Source organism: Notolepis coatsorum (assembly GCF_963971535.1).
Source record: "Notolepis coatsorum genome assembly, chromosome: 14".
NCBI classification, from domain to species: domain Eukaryota; kingdom Metazoa; phylum Chordata; class Actinopteri; order Aulopiformes; family Paralepididae; genus Notolepis; species Notolepis coatsorum.
The window spans coordinates 44,457,006-44,477,018 of NC_140178.1; the positions used below are offsets into that span (position 1 = coordinate 44,457,006).

At 46.2% G+C, this 20,013-nt stretch overlaps 1 protein-coding gene across 1 annotated transcript in view; it reads left to right on the plus strand.

The window, feature by feature from the left end:
• mei1 (meiotic double-stranded break formation protein 1) overlaps nucleotides 1-20,013 on the plus strand; it is a gene marked incomplete at both ends in the record, with an annotated part of 379,667 nt that overhangs the window by 89,702 nt on the left and 269,952 nt on the right. The window contains 4 exons of the mRNA XM_084329092.1: nucleotides 8,507-8,685; nucleotides 12,804-12,918; nucleotides 16,929-17,045; nucleotides 17,421-17,520. Of these exons, the coding sequence (XP_084185218.1) occupies nucleotides 8,507-8,685; nucleotides 12,804-12,918; nucleotides 16,929-17,045; nucleotides 17,421-17,520 (511 nt within the window). The remainder of the gene's footprint in view (nucleotides 1-8,506; nucleotides 8,686-12,803; nucleotides 12,919-16,928; nucleotides 17,046-17,420; nucleotides 17,521-20,013) is intronic.

Below are 20,013 nucleotides of genomic sequence, written 5' to 3' on the forward strand. Positions count from 1 at the left end.
GCTCACTTTAGAACTCTAACCGAACGATGCACCATACATAATAGACTATTATTACTTAATAGAAATACGGTGCCAAACTCTGGCAATTCAGCTATTAATTCGCACGAGGTCTCACTACTATTCTAAGGCCAAACAGGCTGTACTACACCGCACGCGGTATCGTGGGGTGAGGCTTCACGTCTTGTTACTTAGTTGGGTAGAAGGGTAAAGGACTAAGAGGAATTCTACATTTCTTGCGCCATATTTATATGCACGGTGGACAAGTAGTGCCGCTCTGCTTTCGGTAGCCATATTCCTGCGCGGAGCTGAGGCTAGTAAGGGCATGTCTCGTCGGTACCTTTGAACTTGAACGCCAGGGGCTTGTCCCTGGCGCCTGGTCCTTTTGTCCAATAAGAGAATGAACTATTATGGGCTGTAGTAGAATAAAGGGATATTCCGTGTATATGTACAAGGAATATACAAGGGATATCAAACGATATACAAATACTATTAAATATATATCCATAAATAAATATATATATTCGGTTTAATCTGATCCTTCACAACAGCCGCCCCCTAATTAGTCCCACCTAATTAGCTAAGCAGAGACAGATTAACCGCACTGTCCACTACTCAATGTCCGCTGTAAGGGTCAGTCAACTCACAAAGTCATAGGGTCATGGTCGTCATCAATAGTATCAGGGAGCCTTGGCAGTTCTATTAGCCTCGCCACGGGTCGGGTGTAAGTCCGCCCTTGGACGAGCACTTCAGCTGCTCGGACCTTTCCATCGGCACCGGTGATCACTTTGCTTACGCGGCCAGCCGGCCACATAGCTCGGGGTAGTGACTGGTCGATGATCATGACGACTGTTCCTTCTGTCAAATTGTCTCTCTCTTTTACCCACTTCTGGCGGGTCTGTAGAGACGGTAGGTAGTGGAGTAGGAAGCTGTTCCAAAACTTGTCAGCCAGTACTTGACTGTACCTCCACATTCTTCGGCCGTTCGCTTCTTCAGGCCTGTACATTGTCTGTGGTAGCGCGGGGTCCAGCCGCCCCATCAAGAGGGTGTTGGGGGTGACTGGGTCGACATCTGCTACATCACTTGAGACGTAACCGAGGGGCTTTGAGTTCAATACTCCCTCGATCTCCGTGTGGACTGTCATTAGGACTTCTTCCGCCACAGTCTGGGCCCCAAGCACGGCGTACAGGGCTGTCTTTATGGAACGTACTTCTCGTTCCCAGGTTCCACCGAAGTGAGGTGCGTTCGGGGGATTAAACTGGAAGTCAATCTGGGATGGAGCGAGGTGGGTCTTAAGTTCTGGGCCCATAGCTTGGAAGCTCTCTCTCAGCTCTCTTTCTCCGCCTTTGAAGTTTGTCCCGTGATCAGACAACAATGTAGACGGTTTTCCTTTCCGTGATGTGAATCTTCGGAAGGCCATAAGGAATGAGTCTGTGCTCATGGTTGGGAGGAGTTCGATATGTATCGCTCTGGTGGTCATGCATTTGAATACAATACCCCACCGCTTCTCGGTTCCTCTTCCTCTCTTTATATACAGCGGGCCAAAACAGTCCATACCGGTGGAGTGAAAGGGCTTGTCGCCGAGTCGGAGGCGACAGGGAGGTAGGTCAGCCATCCGGGGTATACTGGGCTGCGCGCGCCACTTACGGCAGTCTAGACAGGTTCGCTGGAAGCGCCGCACTGCTTCTCTCCCTTGCAGTATCCAATAACGACGTCTGATCTCCGCGAAGACTCTCTCTGCCCCTGCGTGGTGCACATCCTCGTCGTATTTCTTTATGATCAGCTCTGTGACCTTGTGTCGGCTGTTCAAGACTATCGGGTACTTAACGTCATCCGGTAGGTCTGGGGCTCTCCGCAGACGACCACCCACTCTGATGAGATTATGGGCGTCGCTCTCGGGGGCTAGGTGAAGCAGTCTGCTGTCTGATGGGACGGGCTTTGCTCCCTGTAGACAGGCTAGCTCATCGGGGAACGAGTCTCTCTGGGCTCGTTGTAGTAGAAGGAGTTCTGCTTCTTCATGGTCAGCTGCTGAAATGTCAGTTGTGGGCTGAACCTCTGGGTGGTGCCACAGAAATGTCTTTAGCTGCGCACTCTCTAGGGTGAGGCAATCGTCTAGAACCGGGTCTGTGGGGACGAGTGTGTGTGTCAACCCACAGAACATAGGTTTCTTGTTCTCTGCCTCCTCTTTACTCGCCTCCCGTGGGGTGGGTGTAGGCCACTCTTCTTCGGGGAGCTTGAGGAACTCTGGCCCGTCACTGTAGAGGTTGTGACGGGTGAGGTCATCCAGGGACATTCCCCGGGTGATGACGTCAGCTGGGTTGTGTTTGGTGTCCACATACCGCCAGCTGGTTACTTCTGTTAACTCTTGAATCTCGGTGACTCTGACTCCCACGAAGACCTTGTATCTGCACGAATCAGACCGGATCCATGTGAGTACGGTCGTGGAGTCTGACCACAAGATTGTTCTTTGCACCGGGATGGTGAGTTCACGTTGGATTAACGTGGCGAGCTGCGCTCCTGCTAGGGCTGCGCAGAGCTCTAGGCGCGGGATAGATTGTTGCTTGCGTGGGGCTATTCTTGAGCGAGCCAGGATGAAAGCAGTATGTATTTCTCCTCCCTCCTCTCGGGCACGCAAGTAAGCCACCGAACCGTAGGCTACTTCGGAGGCGTCGCTGAATACGTGCAGGTCGATCCTGCATGTCTCTGGCCTCACTGTGGGTGGGAAGTAGCTGCGGCGTATATTAACACCTGGGAGTGAGCGGAGTTCCGTCTCCCACTCTCTCCATGTGGATGCAAGGTGTTCGGGTATGGGATCGTCCCAGCCCTGGTCTTTGTCCCATAGCGCTCTTACAATCATCTTTGCCCTGGTGGTGTAAGGTAGAATACATCCCAACGGGTCATATTGTCTGGCGAGTGTTCTGTATACACTCCGTCTGGTGGTCGGTATTGCCGTCGACCTTCCCTGCTCCTTGATCAGGGGTTTGTGTCTATAATGGAGCGAGTCTGTTTTGAAGCGCCAGACTAGTCCTAGTGTCATTTCTTGGGCTTCTCCTGGGATGGTCGCCATCCAGGTGTCGCTGCTCGCGGCCTTGTCCTCGGGGGAGAGGCTGCGCAGTACTTGCGGGTCGCTGCTGGCCCACTGCCTGAGATCAAAGCCGCCTTTGATCAGGGAGGCGCGGAGCTTGAGTAGGAGAGCCTCGGCTTCTTCTGGCGTCGAGACGCTTTGTAAACAGTTGTCCACGTAGAAACTATTTGTCACACTTTGTTGGACCTCTTCATCTGCTGCTGGGTCCTCTGCGACGTGCTTTCGCAATACTGGGGGGTCGCTGCTGGCCCGCTGCCGGAGATCAAAGCCGTCTTTGATCAGGGAGGCGCGGAGCAGCGCACAACGTCGCCAGTCAATTTTCTTTATGTGTCCCGCTGTGATTAGTTTGTTAATCTCAGCGCGGTACACAGCTTCTTGAGCGGGGTCTTTGGCTAGGCGCCGCTCTGTGTTCAATAGATACCGCTCCGTCGCCTCTTTTGTAGCGCGAAAGGTGGGCATTCCCTCTCGCCTCAGGAGTGGAGTTGCGTATCTCATCACTCCGTTGACGTTGACTCTCTTTGTCCCGTGCTCGAGGAGCGCTATAGCGTAGATATCTTCCTTGGAACGAATGTCTTTCTTTTCGTTCTTAAAGGGCATTGTCTCTAGTGTCCATAGCCTCTCGACATGCTGCAGGAGTGTGGTGTCTCCTTCTGTCACTCTGGAGTGGAGGCAGTTAGTGGCTGCTGTTCGGTTAAGAGACTTAGCGAGGGGGCCTTGTAGTGTCCATCCTAGGCGGGTCTCGACTGCTGCAGGACAGCCTCTGGGTCCTGTGTGGACCCGGTCTATCGGGACTATGAGGTCTGCATGGTCGGAGCCTATCAGCAGGGTCGGGGTGGCACCGTCTATGAGCGGGATAGGTAGTTGGCGCAGGTGCACATATTTCTCCATCAGCTTGGCGATGGGGTAGGTGTACTGCGATAGTCCTATTTCTTGGCTGGTGAAAGCATTGGTAATCCTGTACCGTCTCTCGGGCTGCCCGCTTGCTGCGATAGTGAAGGAGACATTCTCGCCCTTTATCGTCTTTAGATCTCGTCTTATTGTCCGAATAGTCATCTGGTTCTCGCTCCCCCGTAGCCCCAGCTGGGCCGCAGCGGACGCGAGGAGAAGGGTCTTCTCTGACCCGTCATCAAGGACGGCGTAAGTGTCCATGATCTTATCTTGGTAACTCAGTGTTACACGGACCACCTTTAAGAGCACCTGGGCGCCGCTGCTGCTAGCGGGGTCAATGTACATAACACTTGCCTTTGTGCTGCTGGATGGTACAGGCTTTCTTTTGTTACTGTCGTGTAGGACATCCAGATGGGCTCCGTCACACCGACTACACCTCTTCTTTAGGCGGCACTCGGCTGCCATGTGACTGCGCGCACATCGGTAACAGCGCCTGTTGGACTTTATCCAGTGACTTACTTCTTCAGCGGTCATCTTCTTGAACTGGTCACATTGTGACAACCAGTGTTCCTTCTCGCAGTACGGGCACACCATCTTCCACTTCTCCTTCATCGAGGGGGTACTGTGGTTCTTGCTGCTCGGTACTGATTCTGATTGGTGCATGACAGTCACCGATCTTCGGCCATCGTTTACTCTCCTAGGTCCCTCTCTGGAGCTGGGTGTGCTCCGCACGAACGTATCCAGCCGTAGGCTGCTGACTTCTCTCGCCAGGAAGTCGGCTAAATCTAGGAGGGATGGCTCGGGACCGTTAGGATCACGGTGGTCTCTTTGCCGCCTGAAGCGCTCCTGTCGGGCGGGCGGCAGCTTCTCTAAAATCCTCTCGACGTTCGAGTTTGCGTATAGTTCGTGCATACCCTTTTCTCGTTGCGCCCCCAGCATCCCTACCAGGGATTGTACTTTTATAGACAGGTCGTCTAGTGAGCGATTGTCTGTTGCTGGGGGTAGGCGGTCAATATGCCTGATCTCCTGTATTACGTAATCCCATATACGTCCATATCTCTGGTCCAGCGCTGCTAGAGCCGCGGTGTATGGGGTCGTAGAGGTGGCATAGGCTAGCGCTATGTTGTGCGCTCGGGGCACATTCAGGTGCTTCAATAATATTGCATACTTGTGGCGTTCATCAGCGACATCCACCATCATTGTCTCTAAGCACATCCGGAGCTCCGTGTACTGTGCTCGATTCTCATGGGTGAAGTCTGGAAACGTCGGTGTGCCAATGTATGACGCCATGGATGGCTGGCACATCGGTGAGCGTTGGAAGAGAGGCCTCCTGGGCGAGTCTCTTCTTACGCCTCTCGGTGGGCTGGTACTGGCAGGGTACCATTGCCCGCTGGTCCAGGTGCTGTTCCTCGGGACTGGTCGTGCGTCATGCTCACCCGTGAGTCGAGTCGGGGGTCTGTAGCGCAGAGCCGCGGGGGTATAGCCTGGGCTGTACTGGACCTCCTGGTCCTGTGGAGTAATGTGCTGCTGTCGGGCTTGACTCTCCTCTTCTCCCTCTTCTTCTTCTGCCAGGTCACCTAGATCCTGTAGTCGTCTATTTAGCCTCTCCGCGGTGTCCGCTGTTCCTTCCTTGTAGCTGGGTCTCACTTGGACCGGTCGGGGAATGAGTTCGGAGGGGGGTGTAGACTCTCTCTGGTGGTCGAGTTCAAGGTCGCCTGCTCGGTTAGGGGAGGGTGCCCTTGACGTGTGTCTTGACGAGGCTCTGGAACCCCTTGTGGAGGGAGGGGGTGTTGCCCTGGTGATCAGCTGCTCCATTAGCTGCGCTTGTAGTCTGTCGCGCTCGGCTTGTTGTCTGTCGCGCTCGGCGTCGCGCTTGGTGAGATCTGCTTCTCTTTGGGCACCGGCAGCGGCACGCTGGGTGTCGGCCCGGTCTCTTGCCATATTCTCTTCCGTCTGAAGGCGTCTCAGCTCCAGACGTATGTGCTCTTCTTCGCTCCGTTGCTGTGCTTGGAGTCGATCGCGTTCACCCTGAAGTCGATCGCGTTCACCCTGAAGTCGATCGCGTTCGGTAGAGGCTGTCAGGCTGGCGAAGAACGCCTGTGACAGCATCCTCTCCGCCTCGCTGGGGGAAGACGCTTGTAGAGGTGAGCCGCTCCTGGCTGTACTCGTTGGGGAGTCCTGGGGCTCTATCTCCTCTGCGCTCTCCTCATCTTGTTCCGTGCAGAGTTCCACCTCTGGAGGGTTGTCTTCCTCCCGGAGCTCTGGGGGGACTACTTCTTCGGTATTGGCGGGGGGTAAAGTCGTGTCAGTTCCCTCCTGGTCCCCACCGTGAGCTTGGTCAGTTACATTAGAACCCACTAGGGCCTCTGTGGTCGGGGTATCCTGGTTGATAGGGTCGGACATAATTTTACTTTCTACTTTTACCGCGTTTACTGTTTTTAGAAGGCTAGGTAGTTTACTGACAGCGTAATCCTCTAAGTACTGAGGTGGCTGTCGTCTACGTTGCGGGCGTTCTACTTTAGGAGGACCGTTTCGTGGAGTGTTCATCATAGGCCATTTCAATATTAATACCACTATATTAATATTACACTAATTACCCTCCGGCTCGAAGGACCAATTGTAACTGAGGGGTACAATTCCCTGACTATTGATAAGTATGGTATCATTAAACCACTACCGCTTTATGTACTTTAATTACTGGCCATACAGTACACGATATCTAAGTATGATGAACACTTTCCCACATATGAAATCAGGTCCACACAAAGGTAATAGTCAAATATTTAATATATAGCAAAGGGTACATATAATAGTTACTTATTACATTTATGATTTGAATTGAATGCTCTTGTAAGGCAAATGAGTACTCGTAGGCAAATCAACACTGAATGTCCAATCTCTGGTTACGCAGGAAGCAAGTATACAACCTGGCTCTTAGGGAATTATAACGATGGCACTTAATGATTATAGCTGGATAATATACTGAAGGGGTCCCGCCGGTTGTAAGCCAGTAGGGGGGGTAGGAGAGCCGTCGGCTGTATCCCGTCTGGTCAACGATTTCTAGGGAGAGTTCAGGTACAGAACACAGTGCCCGTAGAACCTTGATCCACAGATGAATACACTTGGGCTCTCTTGTAGACGATAGCTGTAGCTGTCGGTCCACAACGAAGAAGAAGCGAGGCGACCTCAGTCTGGTCTGAGCGCCGTCTCACCTTGGCTCCTCTCGGGGTAAATCCAACACTCACCGGTGTTGGCGATTATCCGCTCCACAAATCAAAGCACCAAAGCAAATAGATATTCCATGCCATATAGGGCTCAGCAGTCGTCGGGGTAGGTAATCCAATGTGCAGGTCCACTCGTCCTCGCCTAGAACTCCTCGGATGAAAGCACCACGTGTGGTCTGCCCAACCTGGTTAAGACTCTAGATAATGCGAGGAAGCGATGGGGGTGCTGCTCACTTTAGAACTCTAACCGAACGATGCACCATACATAATAGACTATTATTACTTAATAGAAATACGGTGCCAAACTCTGGCAATTCAGCTATTAATTCGCACGAGGTCTCACTACTATTCTAAGGCCAAACAGGCCGTACTACACCGCACGCGGTATCGTGGGGTGAGGCTTCACGTCTTGTTACTTAGTTGGGTAGAAGGGTAAAGGACTAAGAGGAATTCTACATTTCTTGCGCCATATTTATATGCACGGTGGACAAGTAGTGCCGCTCTGCTTTCGGTAGCCATATTCCTGCGCGGAGCTGAGGCTAGTAAGGGCATGTCTCGTCTGTACCTTTGAACTTGAACGCCAGGGGCTTGTCCCTGGCGCCTGGTCCTTTTGTCCAATAAGAGAATGAACTATTATGGGCTGTAGTAGAATAAAGGGATATTCCGTGTATATGTACAAGGAATATACAAGGGATATCAAACGATATACAAATACTATTAAATATATATCCATAAATAAATATATATATTCGGTTTAATCTGATCCTTCACAACACTGCTACTATTGTATTTATATTTTCCTTCGGCTGTATAACTTTTCTATCGTTTAATTATTTCATTTAACATTTGTGTAGGTTTTTGGATTTGTTGATGCCATCATGTAAACTCTGTGTCATTGAAAATGAGGGTCCCCCTCAATTGACTCAAGTTTAAATTAAGTACAAATAAAATAAAATAATTGTCCACATGTGGTATAACTTAATACTCTTCTCCCCAAATCTTCCAACCCTTTGATTTACATGAGCTACAACAATAACATAGACTGGTATGTGACCTCGAAGACCTTTAACCTCTGTAGTCTAACATTAATATTCACAGGGGGGGGTAAAGGAGGACAGGAGACAGAGATGACCATACCAGATGTGTTCCATGTTTGTTTACTCCATTACATGTATTCTGAAACTGAAAGAATGATCTATTTTAAATTCTACTTCGGCAGCTATGAAATGAAATAGGCTGGTGTAACTCTGAGCTCACTTGCCACCAATGGGCTGTTGATGAGACAGCTAAGTGTCACGTCTTCTCACTGTAGGTCTGCTGAAGCAGCTGCTGGGGCTGCGGGAGGTGGTGTCAGTTCTGATGAACAGCTCCAGCGCTCAGATCATCTCCGATACGGACCAGAACCCCCAGAGCAACAACAACCGGATCCACAGCCACAACCAAGAGCAACAGTCCCTGGACCACTGCCCTCTGCCTCTCATACTGAAAAAGGTCTCTCTAAACATCCTGCTCCTACTCCCATGGCCAATCCTGACGACAATGATAATAATATTCTAATCCTGGATTAACGTGTCTTTGAACAAGGATTTATGGAGATTTACCCAGGAAAATATTTGTGCTTCTCGTCTGGGAAACCGATGTGTAGATTGATACATTGCTCTATCTATGCGTCAGATCCTTTTGGCAGCTGCTTTTGTTGTTTTCAACAAATTCCTTATGCCGTTTGAGGGCCCACATGGCCCATTTTGGGTCCGGACCCATAGTTTAAGAAACACTGCCCTAAAGTAAAGTGTTATCACTATTCCTTTCATCTGAAGCACTTTAATCAATGTGTACGTGAGCTGTTGTTTTCTAAAGCTACCGTACATTCAAGAGAGTTAAGACTGTAATCTGTGATGTCATCAGGTGACACATTTTGGAGCTAGTATAGTCCATTAACAATAAGTGGGAGAGAGCCTCTCTGTGGACACAGTAAGTTAGTATTTTGTGGCTCAGTTAACTGTTCGTAACGTTTATTTGAGTGTAAAAGCACCGATGAACAGTCCACAACAACACACAAAGTCCACAAAGTCAACCTTTCATTCACTGCCATAAAGTAATTTTGCTCCTGGATTTCTAGGTTTTCCAGCTGTTCAGAAAATCAAGACTGAGCTTTCCAAGATCATAGGCTTAAAACATTGGTGCTGTCGCATAAACATCTCCTAAAAAACTAATTATTTTGGTCTTGTTACTTGTTACTTAAGTAGAAAGTTTACAATCTTCCGAGTCATTTTCATGACACAGTATGTCTCTCATGTGGTGTGATATATGTGGAGGAGGATATCAGTATATTGTGTCTTCATTTAGGCCATTTGTGGTGTTGAGCTGCTCTGAGTATCGACGTCTGCTGTATGTGGAGGACAGAGTCCATGTAGTTAACTACTCCGCAACACTGGTGGAGGAGCATATCAGTATATCGTCTCTGTGCCATCTGTGGTGTTGAGCTGTTAGACAGCTCTGCGCTCCTGTGAGTCTCTGACACTTCTACCTCCTCAGGCTGTAGAGGAGCATCCACCAGAAAGCTGCAACACTGACCTTTTGTACAGAGGTTCCAATAAATGATAACGTGTTAATGTTAGAAGTCGGCGTAGTGGACGTTAATGGGAGCCATTACCATGTCTGATTAATCACCTTCTAAGCAGCTTGCTACTTGCTAGCAATTTGATAACATTGTTAAATATATAGGGACTACCGTACATTGTTTTAGACATGTTAACATTCACTAATGGTTTTCACTTCCAATATCTCAAACCCCAGAACATTAGTACCAGTATGTTTTGGATACAGTATTATTTAAATCACTCCCGGTTTGTGACAAATCAAAAAGGCTTATTTTCCCTTCAAGCCCTTGCGAACGCCACACCGGCGTTTCTCACAGGTCACGTTATTTATGGCATCTGGCAGCAGGTCAGGCAGGGCAACACGGAAACCAGGAGTGAGTGGCAGACTGGCTGCGTTCCAATTCCAAGTGTGTTCTACATACATGAAGTATGTACATTATACCGCATACTGTTGGAGCTGACCGCTCTGAGTGTGAAAGCTACTACATACATCATACTTGGAGGTTCTTTCACATCCAGGAGGAAGTGGCTGTTTGTAATACCAGCTCACCCACAGCTGTTTCCACTTGCTAGCTGTGTTATCAGGAGGGTATACTGTCAGCAGGGGTGTAAAAAGTACCCAGAAATTAAGTGAAAGTATGGGTACCATCTCAAAATCTTATTCAAGTAAAAGTCAGAGTATCTGGCTAAAAAAACACACTTGAGTAAAAGTAAAAAAAATTCTACTTTTAAATGTACTTAAGTACTAAAAAGTAAAAACTTTTTTTTTTACTGTCTATTCTTCTGATAGCAGATGTTTAACACTTTGGCTGCCATGGGTTAAATTAATGATATACCATAGATTGCCAGCGCTATTTGTCTATGGAGAAAGTCCCCTTCTTTGCAGGGCTATAACTTTTTAAATTCTATTGCTACATTGCCATTATTAGGGCCCATTCAAAGTCCTATATGTATTGTTCATTGTGTAGCAACGTTAAACTTTTTCATTCACATATTCATAGTAAAGTATGGTCTAATGTATAAGTATGTTTTCATCTCTTTCTGCAGCTTTCTCCAGAACGTGATATATAGCCCCAAATGCATTATATTGATGATGAAATACAGTTTGATGGCAATCCGCGCGATATAAAAAATTCCAACTAGACGTACTTCTAGAAGTTACTACACGTCATCTGATGTTGACCGGATGGGCGAGGGGGCGTTTATAATTCCGTGGGCAGCGTTATACCAATCATCTAATGTGGGTCAAATGTTGATAATATCAGTTATTATCGAAGACGGTAACGTTACACGCTGAAACTCACCCCAGTGTCCGCGCGCCGTTGGGCGATCATCGTCGAGTAGAAATTTTATCATTATGGGATATATTATTACCCGGTCCATCTCCAGCTTGTATAATGGTATATACGTCCAAATCATGTTGTTTATCGAGTTATTGGCAATCGATCGCTATGCAGTGTGACGAGCTAGAGTGCCGGAACCTATCCCGAGTGGCCGGAAGCAATACGGACAACTAGCACAACCTCCACTGTGCTTCCTGTTAAGCGGTTGCGCGATCGGCCACCAGATGGCGCTCCTGAACCGCCAGAGAGCTCAGTGGGTCCTGCTGGTGGTTCTCAGGCCAGCGGAGGGACATTATGGATCAGATCGCAGATTTTTGAAATATTGATATAAAGACGACGTACAGCGTCCCCCGGCAACTTTAGCATCGCCAGCAAAGACGTTGTAAATCGTTTTTAGGCAGTCAAAGTGTTAATCAAAGATCCCAGCTTTCTAGTCTTGCACGAGGACCAATCAGGATGGGTATGGGCGGGTTCATTTTCCATTGATGGGGATTTGATTGGCTGTTTTTAACCCTCCGGGCACCCTTGTCACAATTCTGTGCATATATTCATTTTCAGGATTTTAACCATTATTTTCTTTAGGGTTAGGGTTAGGGGGTTAGGGTAACTCTAACCCCCTAACCCTAACCCTAATTAAAAGAATTGTTAAAATCCTGAAAATGAATATTCAATATGTATGGTGAGGACTGAAGTTAATAATGATATTCATGAAAATAAAATTGAACAATACATGAAAAAGATGTTTTTTACTGAGATCGCAGTTTCCGTCACTAGGGAGAAAGATGGGAGGTTTTTTTTTAGGTTGACTGGAGGGTTAAATAAAGTGCGGCCGCAGGATTAATAACGTTAACGTTAGTTCTGCCAGAGAAACAAATATACTAATTAAAATGGTTGGACCGGCGAGATTTGTACTTTGTAGGTCTGCATTTTAAATGTAAGGAGTAAAAAGTATGTTTTTTTTTCTCTGAAATGTAATTGAGTAAAAGTACAAGTATACAAACCTAATAATACTTGAGTAAAGTACAAATCCCCAAAAACAGTACTTAAGTATTGTAACAAAGTACAATTACTCAAGTACTTTACACCCCTGACTCTCATAAAACAAACCAATGATGGCCTTCTCCGACTCACTTTGACTCTTGCCTTGCTTGTTGACGTGTTGTTCTGTTTTCCTTTGTCTATCCATTGGTTGTTTTTTCTGTTTATTCTATACTTTTCTTTGTTCTTAGCTTTGTGAAGCACTTTGGTTGACCAGCAGCATGTCTAAACGTGCTATATAAATAAATTTGATTGATTGATTGATTGATTGATTGATTGATTGATGGAAACTATTTGATGCGAAGAATTATGGGATAGAAGAGTTAATGTAGCAGCCTTCTCTAACCAGTATATCCTGAGAATTGCATACACATAATATGTAGCGTGGAGAAATCGGATGCAGTGCATGCGATGCTAGAAGCGTTGCTTAGTGTCCTTCAGTCAGTTTAGGGAATCTCTTTGTGGCAAGCCTGTCTGACGTGGCAGATGGTCAAAAATAACTAAGTCTATGTATGGGAAACACTGTTAACACTGCGCTAAATGTTCTTCCCTTTCTATAAATACTGTCAGCTAATAACACCACTGTGATGCATTACATTTCTCTGTGTGTTTGTGTGTGTGTGTTTAGATTCTCCTGAGTGGTGATGAGGCATTGCAGGTGGCCAGTGCTCAGTGCATGGCGTCTATCCTGGAACACTCCCCCAGCCAGTACTGTGAACCGTTTATACTGGCTGATGTACCTGGTGAGACATACTGTACAGACACGCAGATGTATGCACGCTGTCAAAACGTGCCTAAACTTATATACAGTACATTTGAACACACACACACACACACACACACACACACACACACACACACACACACACACACACTAAGGCTGAGCCCGAATGTTCGAACGTTCGTTCATTACGTTAACATTCTAATTCTAAATCAAAATTAGAATTTTTAATTTTTACTAAATTTCTTTTTTTATTCACAGTTGCAGATAAAGATTAGGCTACACTAATATTATAGTATTACAAAAAACTGCTAAGTTATATTCATTAAAGAAAGTTGATTTAATAAAAAAATACTAATTTAATCAGATTAATCACTTTATTCAAATTGAGGATTTAGTTTGAGGATATTTATAAAAAAAAATATAAATAATAATATTTTGAAAAACCCTGACGAAGTTCGAATCCCAAAAACAGGCTTCGGGGACAGCCTTACACACACACAGAACAGACTCAGTATACTTACTTTGAAGTACTTACTACTTACTTTTGTTCACACATACACACACACACACACAGTGTTTGTCTCTGTCTCCATTTCACTCCTCTGTGTAGTCAGAGTGTTTCTATGTATGGACAGTAATTTGTGTGTCTGCATCTGTTATTTGTCATACAGTACTTACATTTCTCTCTCTCTTGTTCTTTCTATCTCTCTCTCTCAAATTTCAATTTAATTCAAAGTGCTTTATTGGCTTCATAAGACTTGTTTTACATTGTCAGAGCAGACATATAACAACAGCATAACATTTACATTTAGTCATTTAGCTGATGCTTTTATCCAAAGCGACTTACACGTTTTGTACAACAAGACAGCAGGAAGGGTACAACTCTATCAGCTAAGTAACAATGTTCATCAAAGTGTTGAGTGATACAGTGTAGGTTAGTATATTAGGACAAGTGCATGACAGTAAGGTTAGTTAGGGTTAGATTTTTTATTTATTTGCTTCATTTCAGATAATGGTTAAAGAAATGCGTCTTTAGTTGACGGCGAAAGATTGGACCGGTTTCGGCTGTCCTAACTGTGGTGGGAAGTTCGTTCCACCATTGTGGGGCAAGGACCGGGAATAGGCGACTTCTCTTTGATGACCCTCCCGGAGCTCGGATAGGAGTAGGTCTGAGGCGGCCAGAAGATGCAGAGCATCGGGGTCTTGAGGGTGTGTAGTTAGAGACCATTGACCGGAGGTAGGCGGGAGCCGTTCCCTTCGCCGCACGATATGCCAGGCCGAGGGCCTTGAAGCGGATACGTGCAGCAATGGGGAGCCAGTGCAGGTCCCTGAGAAGTGGGGTGACATGGGCTGACTTCGGTAGGTTTGAGATCAGGCGGGCCGCTGCGTTCTGAATGAGTTGAAGAGGCTTGGTGGCAGTGGTCAGAAGGCCAGCAAACAGTGCGCTGCAGTAGTCGAGGCGGGAGATAACTGTTGATTGGACGAGGAGTTTGGTGGCGTTGCTCAGGAGGAATCTGCAGATTCTGGTTGTTGCTGCGATGTGAAGTTAAACTGGCCGTCAAGGACAACACCAAGGTTCTTGGCTGTCGGAGACGCGGTCACAGTTGCATTCTCGACTGTGATTGAAAGGTCGGTCAAGTTTCAAGTTTTCAAGTTTCTTTAATAGTTGTCATACAGAAGTACAGAATACTTTTATACAAAATGCTTCTTACTGTTACGCTCCAGAGACTGTGCTAGACAAGATAAGTATGAAATAAAATAGTATAGCATGTGTAACTGAGGGGTTACAAAACCCTGACTGTATTAAAGATTGTGATAGATTAAACCACTGCTAGTTATGTACTTTAATTACTGGCCAAACAGTACATCAAATATAGATGGTGAACACTCACAAGAACACGGCATTGACACAGAAATACTATTGGAGGGTCATTTATTATTATTAGGCAACGTTAGGTTACAGAATGAGAATTAGGGTCGCGCTTGTATGGCGAAGAATATACGTAAAGTCAGTCAAGAGCATAAGTCACTAAGAATAGCAGGAATCCTATGATGGGTCTAAGCTGACGCCACCTGTTGTATAGTAGCAATTATATAGGGCAACACCGGTACCAACTGGAGACAATGGGTTCCCTCCGGGTGTAAGGCCGGGAGGGTAGAGGAATGTTCGGGTACTCCGTCTGAGTCAACGAGGAATAAAGAGACTCCAGGTACAGGAGTCGGTGCTTGTACTCCCTTGATCAGCAGGCAAAAGCAATAGTTGTAATCCAAGATGCTCGACAGCATTGACGACAGCTAACCAGCCCCGTCCACGAGGCAGGCCCGAGTGGTAATCCTCACAAGGTTAAATCCCAAACGACAGTGGAAATCAACGGTGCTCTTCTCCGGTGGTCACGGTCCCAAAGCAATATAATCCAACCAGGAATGGTTCTGCAATCGCCGGCGCCGATTCTCCTGTGTACATGTCCAACGGTTCTCGCCTAGGACTCCTCGGGTGTGGGCGACGTATTTAGGCCACACAGCCTGGATAAGTGCACTAGCTAAAGACACGACGAACCGATGGGTAATGCTACACACGGAAGAACTGTGGCCGCACGATATACAATAAATGATCGACTATTAACTTCACACTAGATTAAGTCGAACTCAACGTTACTGCATTAAACTCTGACACTTTAACATTCTATTCGCACGCGGTTCTCAATGCTCTATTTAGATGCAAGGTTGCTCACTTCACTGCACGTTGACTCGTGGTGAAGGTAGGTAAGGTTTAGGTAAGGGTACTGCTGTTTACACCTGCGCCGTATTTATACTTAAGTGAATATCTACTCCCAACCTCAGTCCTTGTCTCGTATTACTACGCTGACTCTGGGCATGTTCTGACATGCCTGCAGTTGTCTTTGAACTTGCCGTTGGGGGCTTGCGCGTTGGCGCCTGGGGGCGCTGTCCAATAGGAGAGCGAATATTACTCTGGTCTGAACGCAGGTAAAGGGATATTCCGTGTATATATATAAATAATATACAAAGTATATCAAACGATACATATATATATTCAGTTTAATCTGGCCCTTCACAACAGCATGTAAAATAGAAGTAAAAATAGAGGTCACAGTGTTCAGTATAGACAATGTTCGATGCAGAATAGAAGTAACTGAGTTACCATACAATATACAATATACTATGCAATGTGCTAATATACAATACTATATAGTGCAAAGCAGAAATGGGATGAGGTACAATTTAGGTACAATTTACAGTAAGGTGTACAAGTTGTAGTACACTCTCTCTCTCTCTCTCTCTCTCTCTCTCTCTCTCTCTCTCTCTCTATAGAGTTCATGTTTGAGCGTGTTTCTACTACTAGTAATGTGTTGCTGTGGTCTCTCTCTCTCTATAGAGTTCATGTTTGAGCGTGTTTCTACATAGTAATGTGTTGCTGTGGTCTCTCTCGCTCTCTCTCTCTCTCGCTCTCTCTCTCTCTCTCTCTCTCTCTCTCTCTCTCTCTCTCTCTCTCTCTATTTGACCGTGTTTCTACTACCAGTGATGTGTTGCTGTGGTCTCTCTCTCTCTCTCTCTCTCTCTCTCTCTCTCTCTCTCTCTCTCTCTCTCTCTCTTAGAGTTCCTGTTTGAGCGTGTTTCTACATAGTAATGTGTTGCTGTGGTCTCTCTCTCTCTCTCTCTCTCTCTCTCTCTCTCTCTCTCTCTCTCTCTCTCTCTCTCTCTCTATTTGAGCGTGTTTCTACTACCAGTGATGTGTTGCTGTGGTCTCTCGCTCTCTCTATCTCTCTCTCTCTAGAGTTCCTGTTTGAGTGTGTTTCTACTACCAGTGATGTGTTGCTGTGGTCTCTCTCTCTCTCTCTCTCTCTCTCTCTCTCTCTCTCTCTCTCTCTCTCTCTCTCTCTCTAGAGTTCCTGTTTGAGCGTGTTTCTACTACCAGTGATGTGTTGCTGTGGTCTCTCTCTCTCTCTCTCTCTCTCTCTCTCTCTCTCTCTCTCTCTCTCTCTCTCTCTCTCTCTCTCTCTCTCTCTCTAGAGTTCCTGTTTGAGCGTGTTTCTACTACCAGTGATGTGTTGCTGTGGTCTGTGTACCGCTGTCTGCTGCTGCTGATTGAGGATCCTCTCTTCTTCTCCCAGTGTCACTCTGTCTACGGTGAGACAACACACACACCAAGGCATAAAATAGTCTGGTAGTCTGTATGCTATCTATTAGGGCTGTTACTAACATGTCGCCCCATCCCGCTAAGATATGCACATATTCTTGAGAGTACCACATGTGCTTGTTTTTGTACGAGTGTGTCAGCATTTGTGTTGTGTGCATGTGTGTGCTTTCTTGTGTGTGTGTGTGTGTGTGTGTGTGTGTGTGTGTGTGTGTGTGTGTGTGTGTGTGTGTGTGTGTGTGTGTGTGTGTGTGTGTGTGTGTGTGTGTGTGTGTGTGTGTGTGTGTGTGTGTGTGTGTGTGTGTGTGTGTGTGTGTGTGTGTGTGTGTGTGTGTGTGTGTGTGTGTGTGTGTGTGTGTGTGTGTCAGGTATTGAGTGTCTGGTTCGGAGTCTGAACGAGGCTCTGAGGCTGACCAACCAGGATGTGCAGAAACAAGGCCTGCTGCTGCTCACTGAGATCCTGGAGAGGTGAGTTACCACTGTGTGTGTGCGTGTGTGTGTGTGTGTGTGTGTGTGGTGTGTGGTGTGTGTGTGTGTGTGTCACTATACCTGTGAGGACTTATTTTCTTCTATCGTCACTGTAACAGGTAGCCAGACAGTGTGGCAGAGAATATGCTTTTTGTATTTATAAAACATATTGAACATATTGAACATTTTAATAAAGGTGTGTGTGTGTGTGCTTTTTTGCTTTCTTGCTTGTGTTTGTGTGTGTATGTTAGAGAATATGCTTTTTGTATTTATAAAACATATTGAACATATTGAACATTTTAATAAAGGTGTGTGTGTGTGCTTTTTTGCTTTCTTGCTTGTGTTTGTGTGTGTATGTTTGTGTTATTTGAACCTATTCTACTGTTGCTTGTTTTTTTCCCTGTACAATTATACTGTATTAGTGTTGTCAAACGATTACACTTTCTTAACACAAAATCAGTTCAGTGCGACTTAATGTTTTCCCTTGTAGCACTGGTGCTCCCAGCTCCCAGCAGGTCTCTGTCTGTCTGTGTGTATGTGTGTGTAGCGTCTTCTCACCCCCCCCCCCCCGCCGCGGGACCATGTGCATTCTCAATTAAAAAAAAATAATAATAATAATTTCCGCCTTTGATTGGCTCTAACACATGCATTCTGCAAAGACCAGCCCCGATCTGCCTCTGATTGGCTCTGACCATCACCCTGAAATTCGTATTCGCTGAATGACGGACTAAACAAAATGAGCACCAACTTTTCGAATTGAAACGATAAATAAGCACATTGTCTCATACTGGTTTCATAATACAACGTTTCCGAATCGACATTTGGATTAAACAAAGTGTATGCAGTGATGCTTTCCCAGTGGAACACAAGCTGCTTAACGTTACACAGGTATATCATGCACGTTAATTAAGCTATGTAACGTTAGAGCGCAGCTAACGTTAAGGTAGCAGGAGCCGTTGGCCAAAAAAGTTGTTTCAACAAATGTATTCAGCCATACCACTGAAGAAGGACATTGTCCGAAACATGTCTGCTTTTGATTCAGGCTGCCATTAAAAAACATTGAACCTGTGAGTGCTGGTCCGGCTACCCTGCTTTGATATAACAAATGTATTCACAAAATGGATTATCATTCAAACGTTATTGAAGCCTCCCGTGACCAGTAAGTAGGTACTACTACTCAACCGCTGCAATGTTCACTATGAATTGAAAATGGGCGACCCTGATGTAAACAAGACAAACGTCTTTCTCTGGTCTGCATCCCCTTAACAATTGTGTGTATTGAGCCATCGGACATTGTGGACAGCGACTCCTACAGGTCGATTGGTGCGCCTGCGCAGTAGAATCAGGAAGCGATGAGGGCGGCGTGTCCCTCCCACGCAGACCCTCGCCGCTGAGAGATTGCGCTGTGCAGGTGAAAAGATGCGACAGCTGAAGGCTTCGTCCACATTGCAGCCGGCTTGTGGGAGGCATGGCCTAACAATGTTTGAGACAGGGGAGGGTAGAATTGGACAATGCGAAAATTGGGGATGGGAGAAAAATTGAAAAATGGGGAGAAAAAGTAGATAAAAAAGCGGTTTTGAATGTGGGTAGGGATTCACATCTTTTTACGTCTGTGGGTAGGGCGTTCCACATTGTTGCATAATTGCGAAGTGTGTTTAGTCCCTTGTTTGTGCCGAATCTGGGTTGCACATGATTTGTGGAACTCCCTCTGGTGTTGTGGGCGTGGTATTCACTGACCTTTGGGAAGTATTTCGACATGTACATGGGTACCTGTGTGGTGTAGTGTATCTTGTAGACCAGGCCCATTGCAAGTTGCTGTACTCTGTCGTCTACTCCAAGCCATCATAGGTAGTCAAAGTGGGCAGGGGTGAGGTGGGTTCTAGGAGTAAGGTCAAGTAGTAGTCTGACCAGTTTGTTTTGTGATGTTTGTAATCTTGTTTTTAGTGCCTTTGAGGTGCTTTGGTACCATGAGGTGCAAGCATAGTCGTAGTACCCTTGAATGAGGTGTAGTGGTTACGTGATTACTGTTTCCGGCCGGTCCACCTTCTTGAAAACACAAGGAAATTTGCCCATTGCCCATTTCTAAATCGTCTCGTTTAAAACAAATAAAGCATCAACATTTGCATGGTGTACCTTTCTGTGCGTATTCATCCACAATCTATAACTCAACATGAAAATATTCGCAATTAATTGTAAAAAAAAAAAAAATGTATTTCAACCAAAAATGCTTAACAAATAATGTTAGTGATAGAAGGGAACTCATTTTGTGCAAAAATGGAAAGCTTTCCAATGTTCATGAGGTAGAATTGTTACAATAGCCGATAATCCATTTTCCCAATGATAAATAATACCTATACGGGTGGACCTCGCGGGCGGTGCATTGTTCCACAGAGGTCCGTTATCGGGTAATATCAGACCTCTGACGCGCGCTATTGACCAATCACAAGCAAGCATTTCGGCGAATGTGAAAACGCCATGTAATAAATATATATA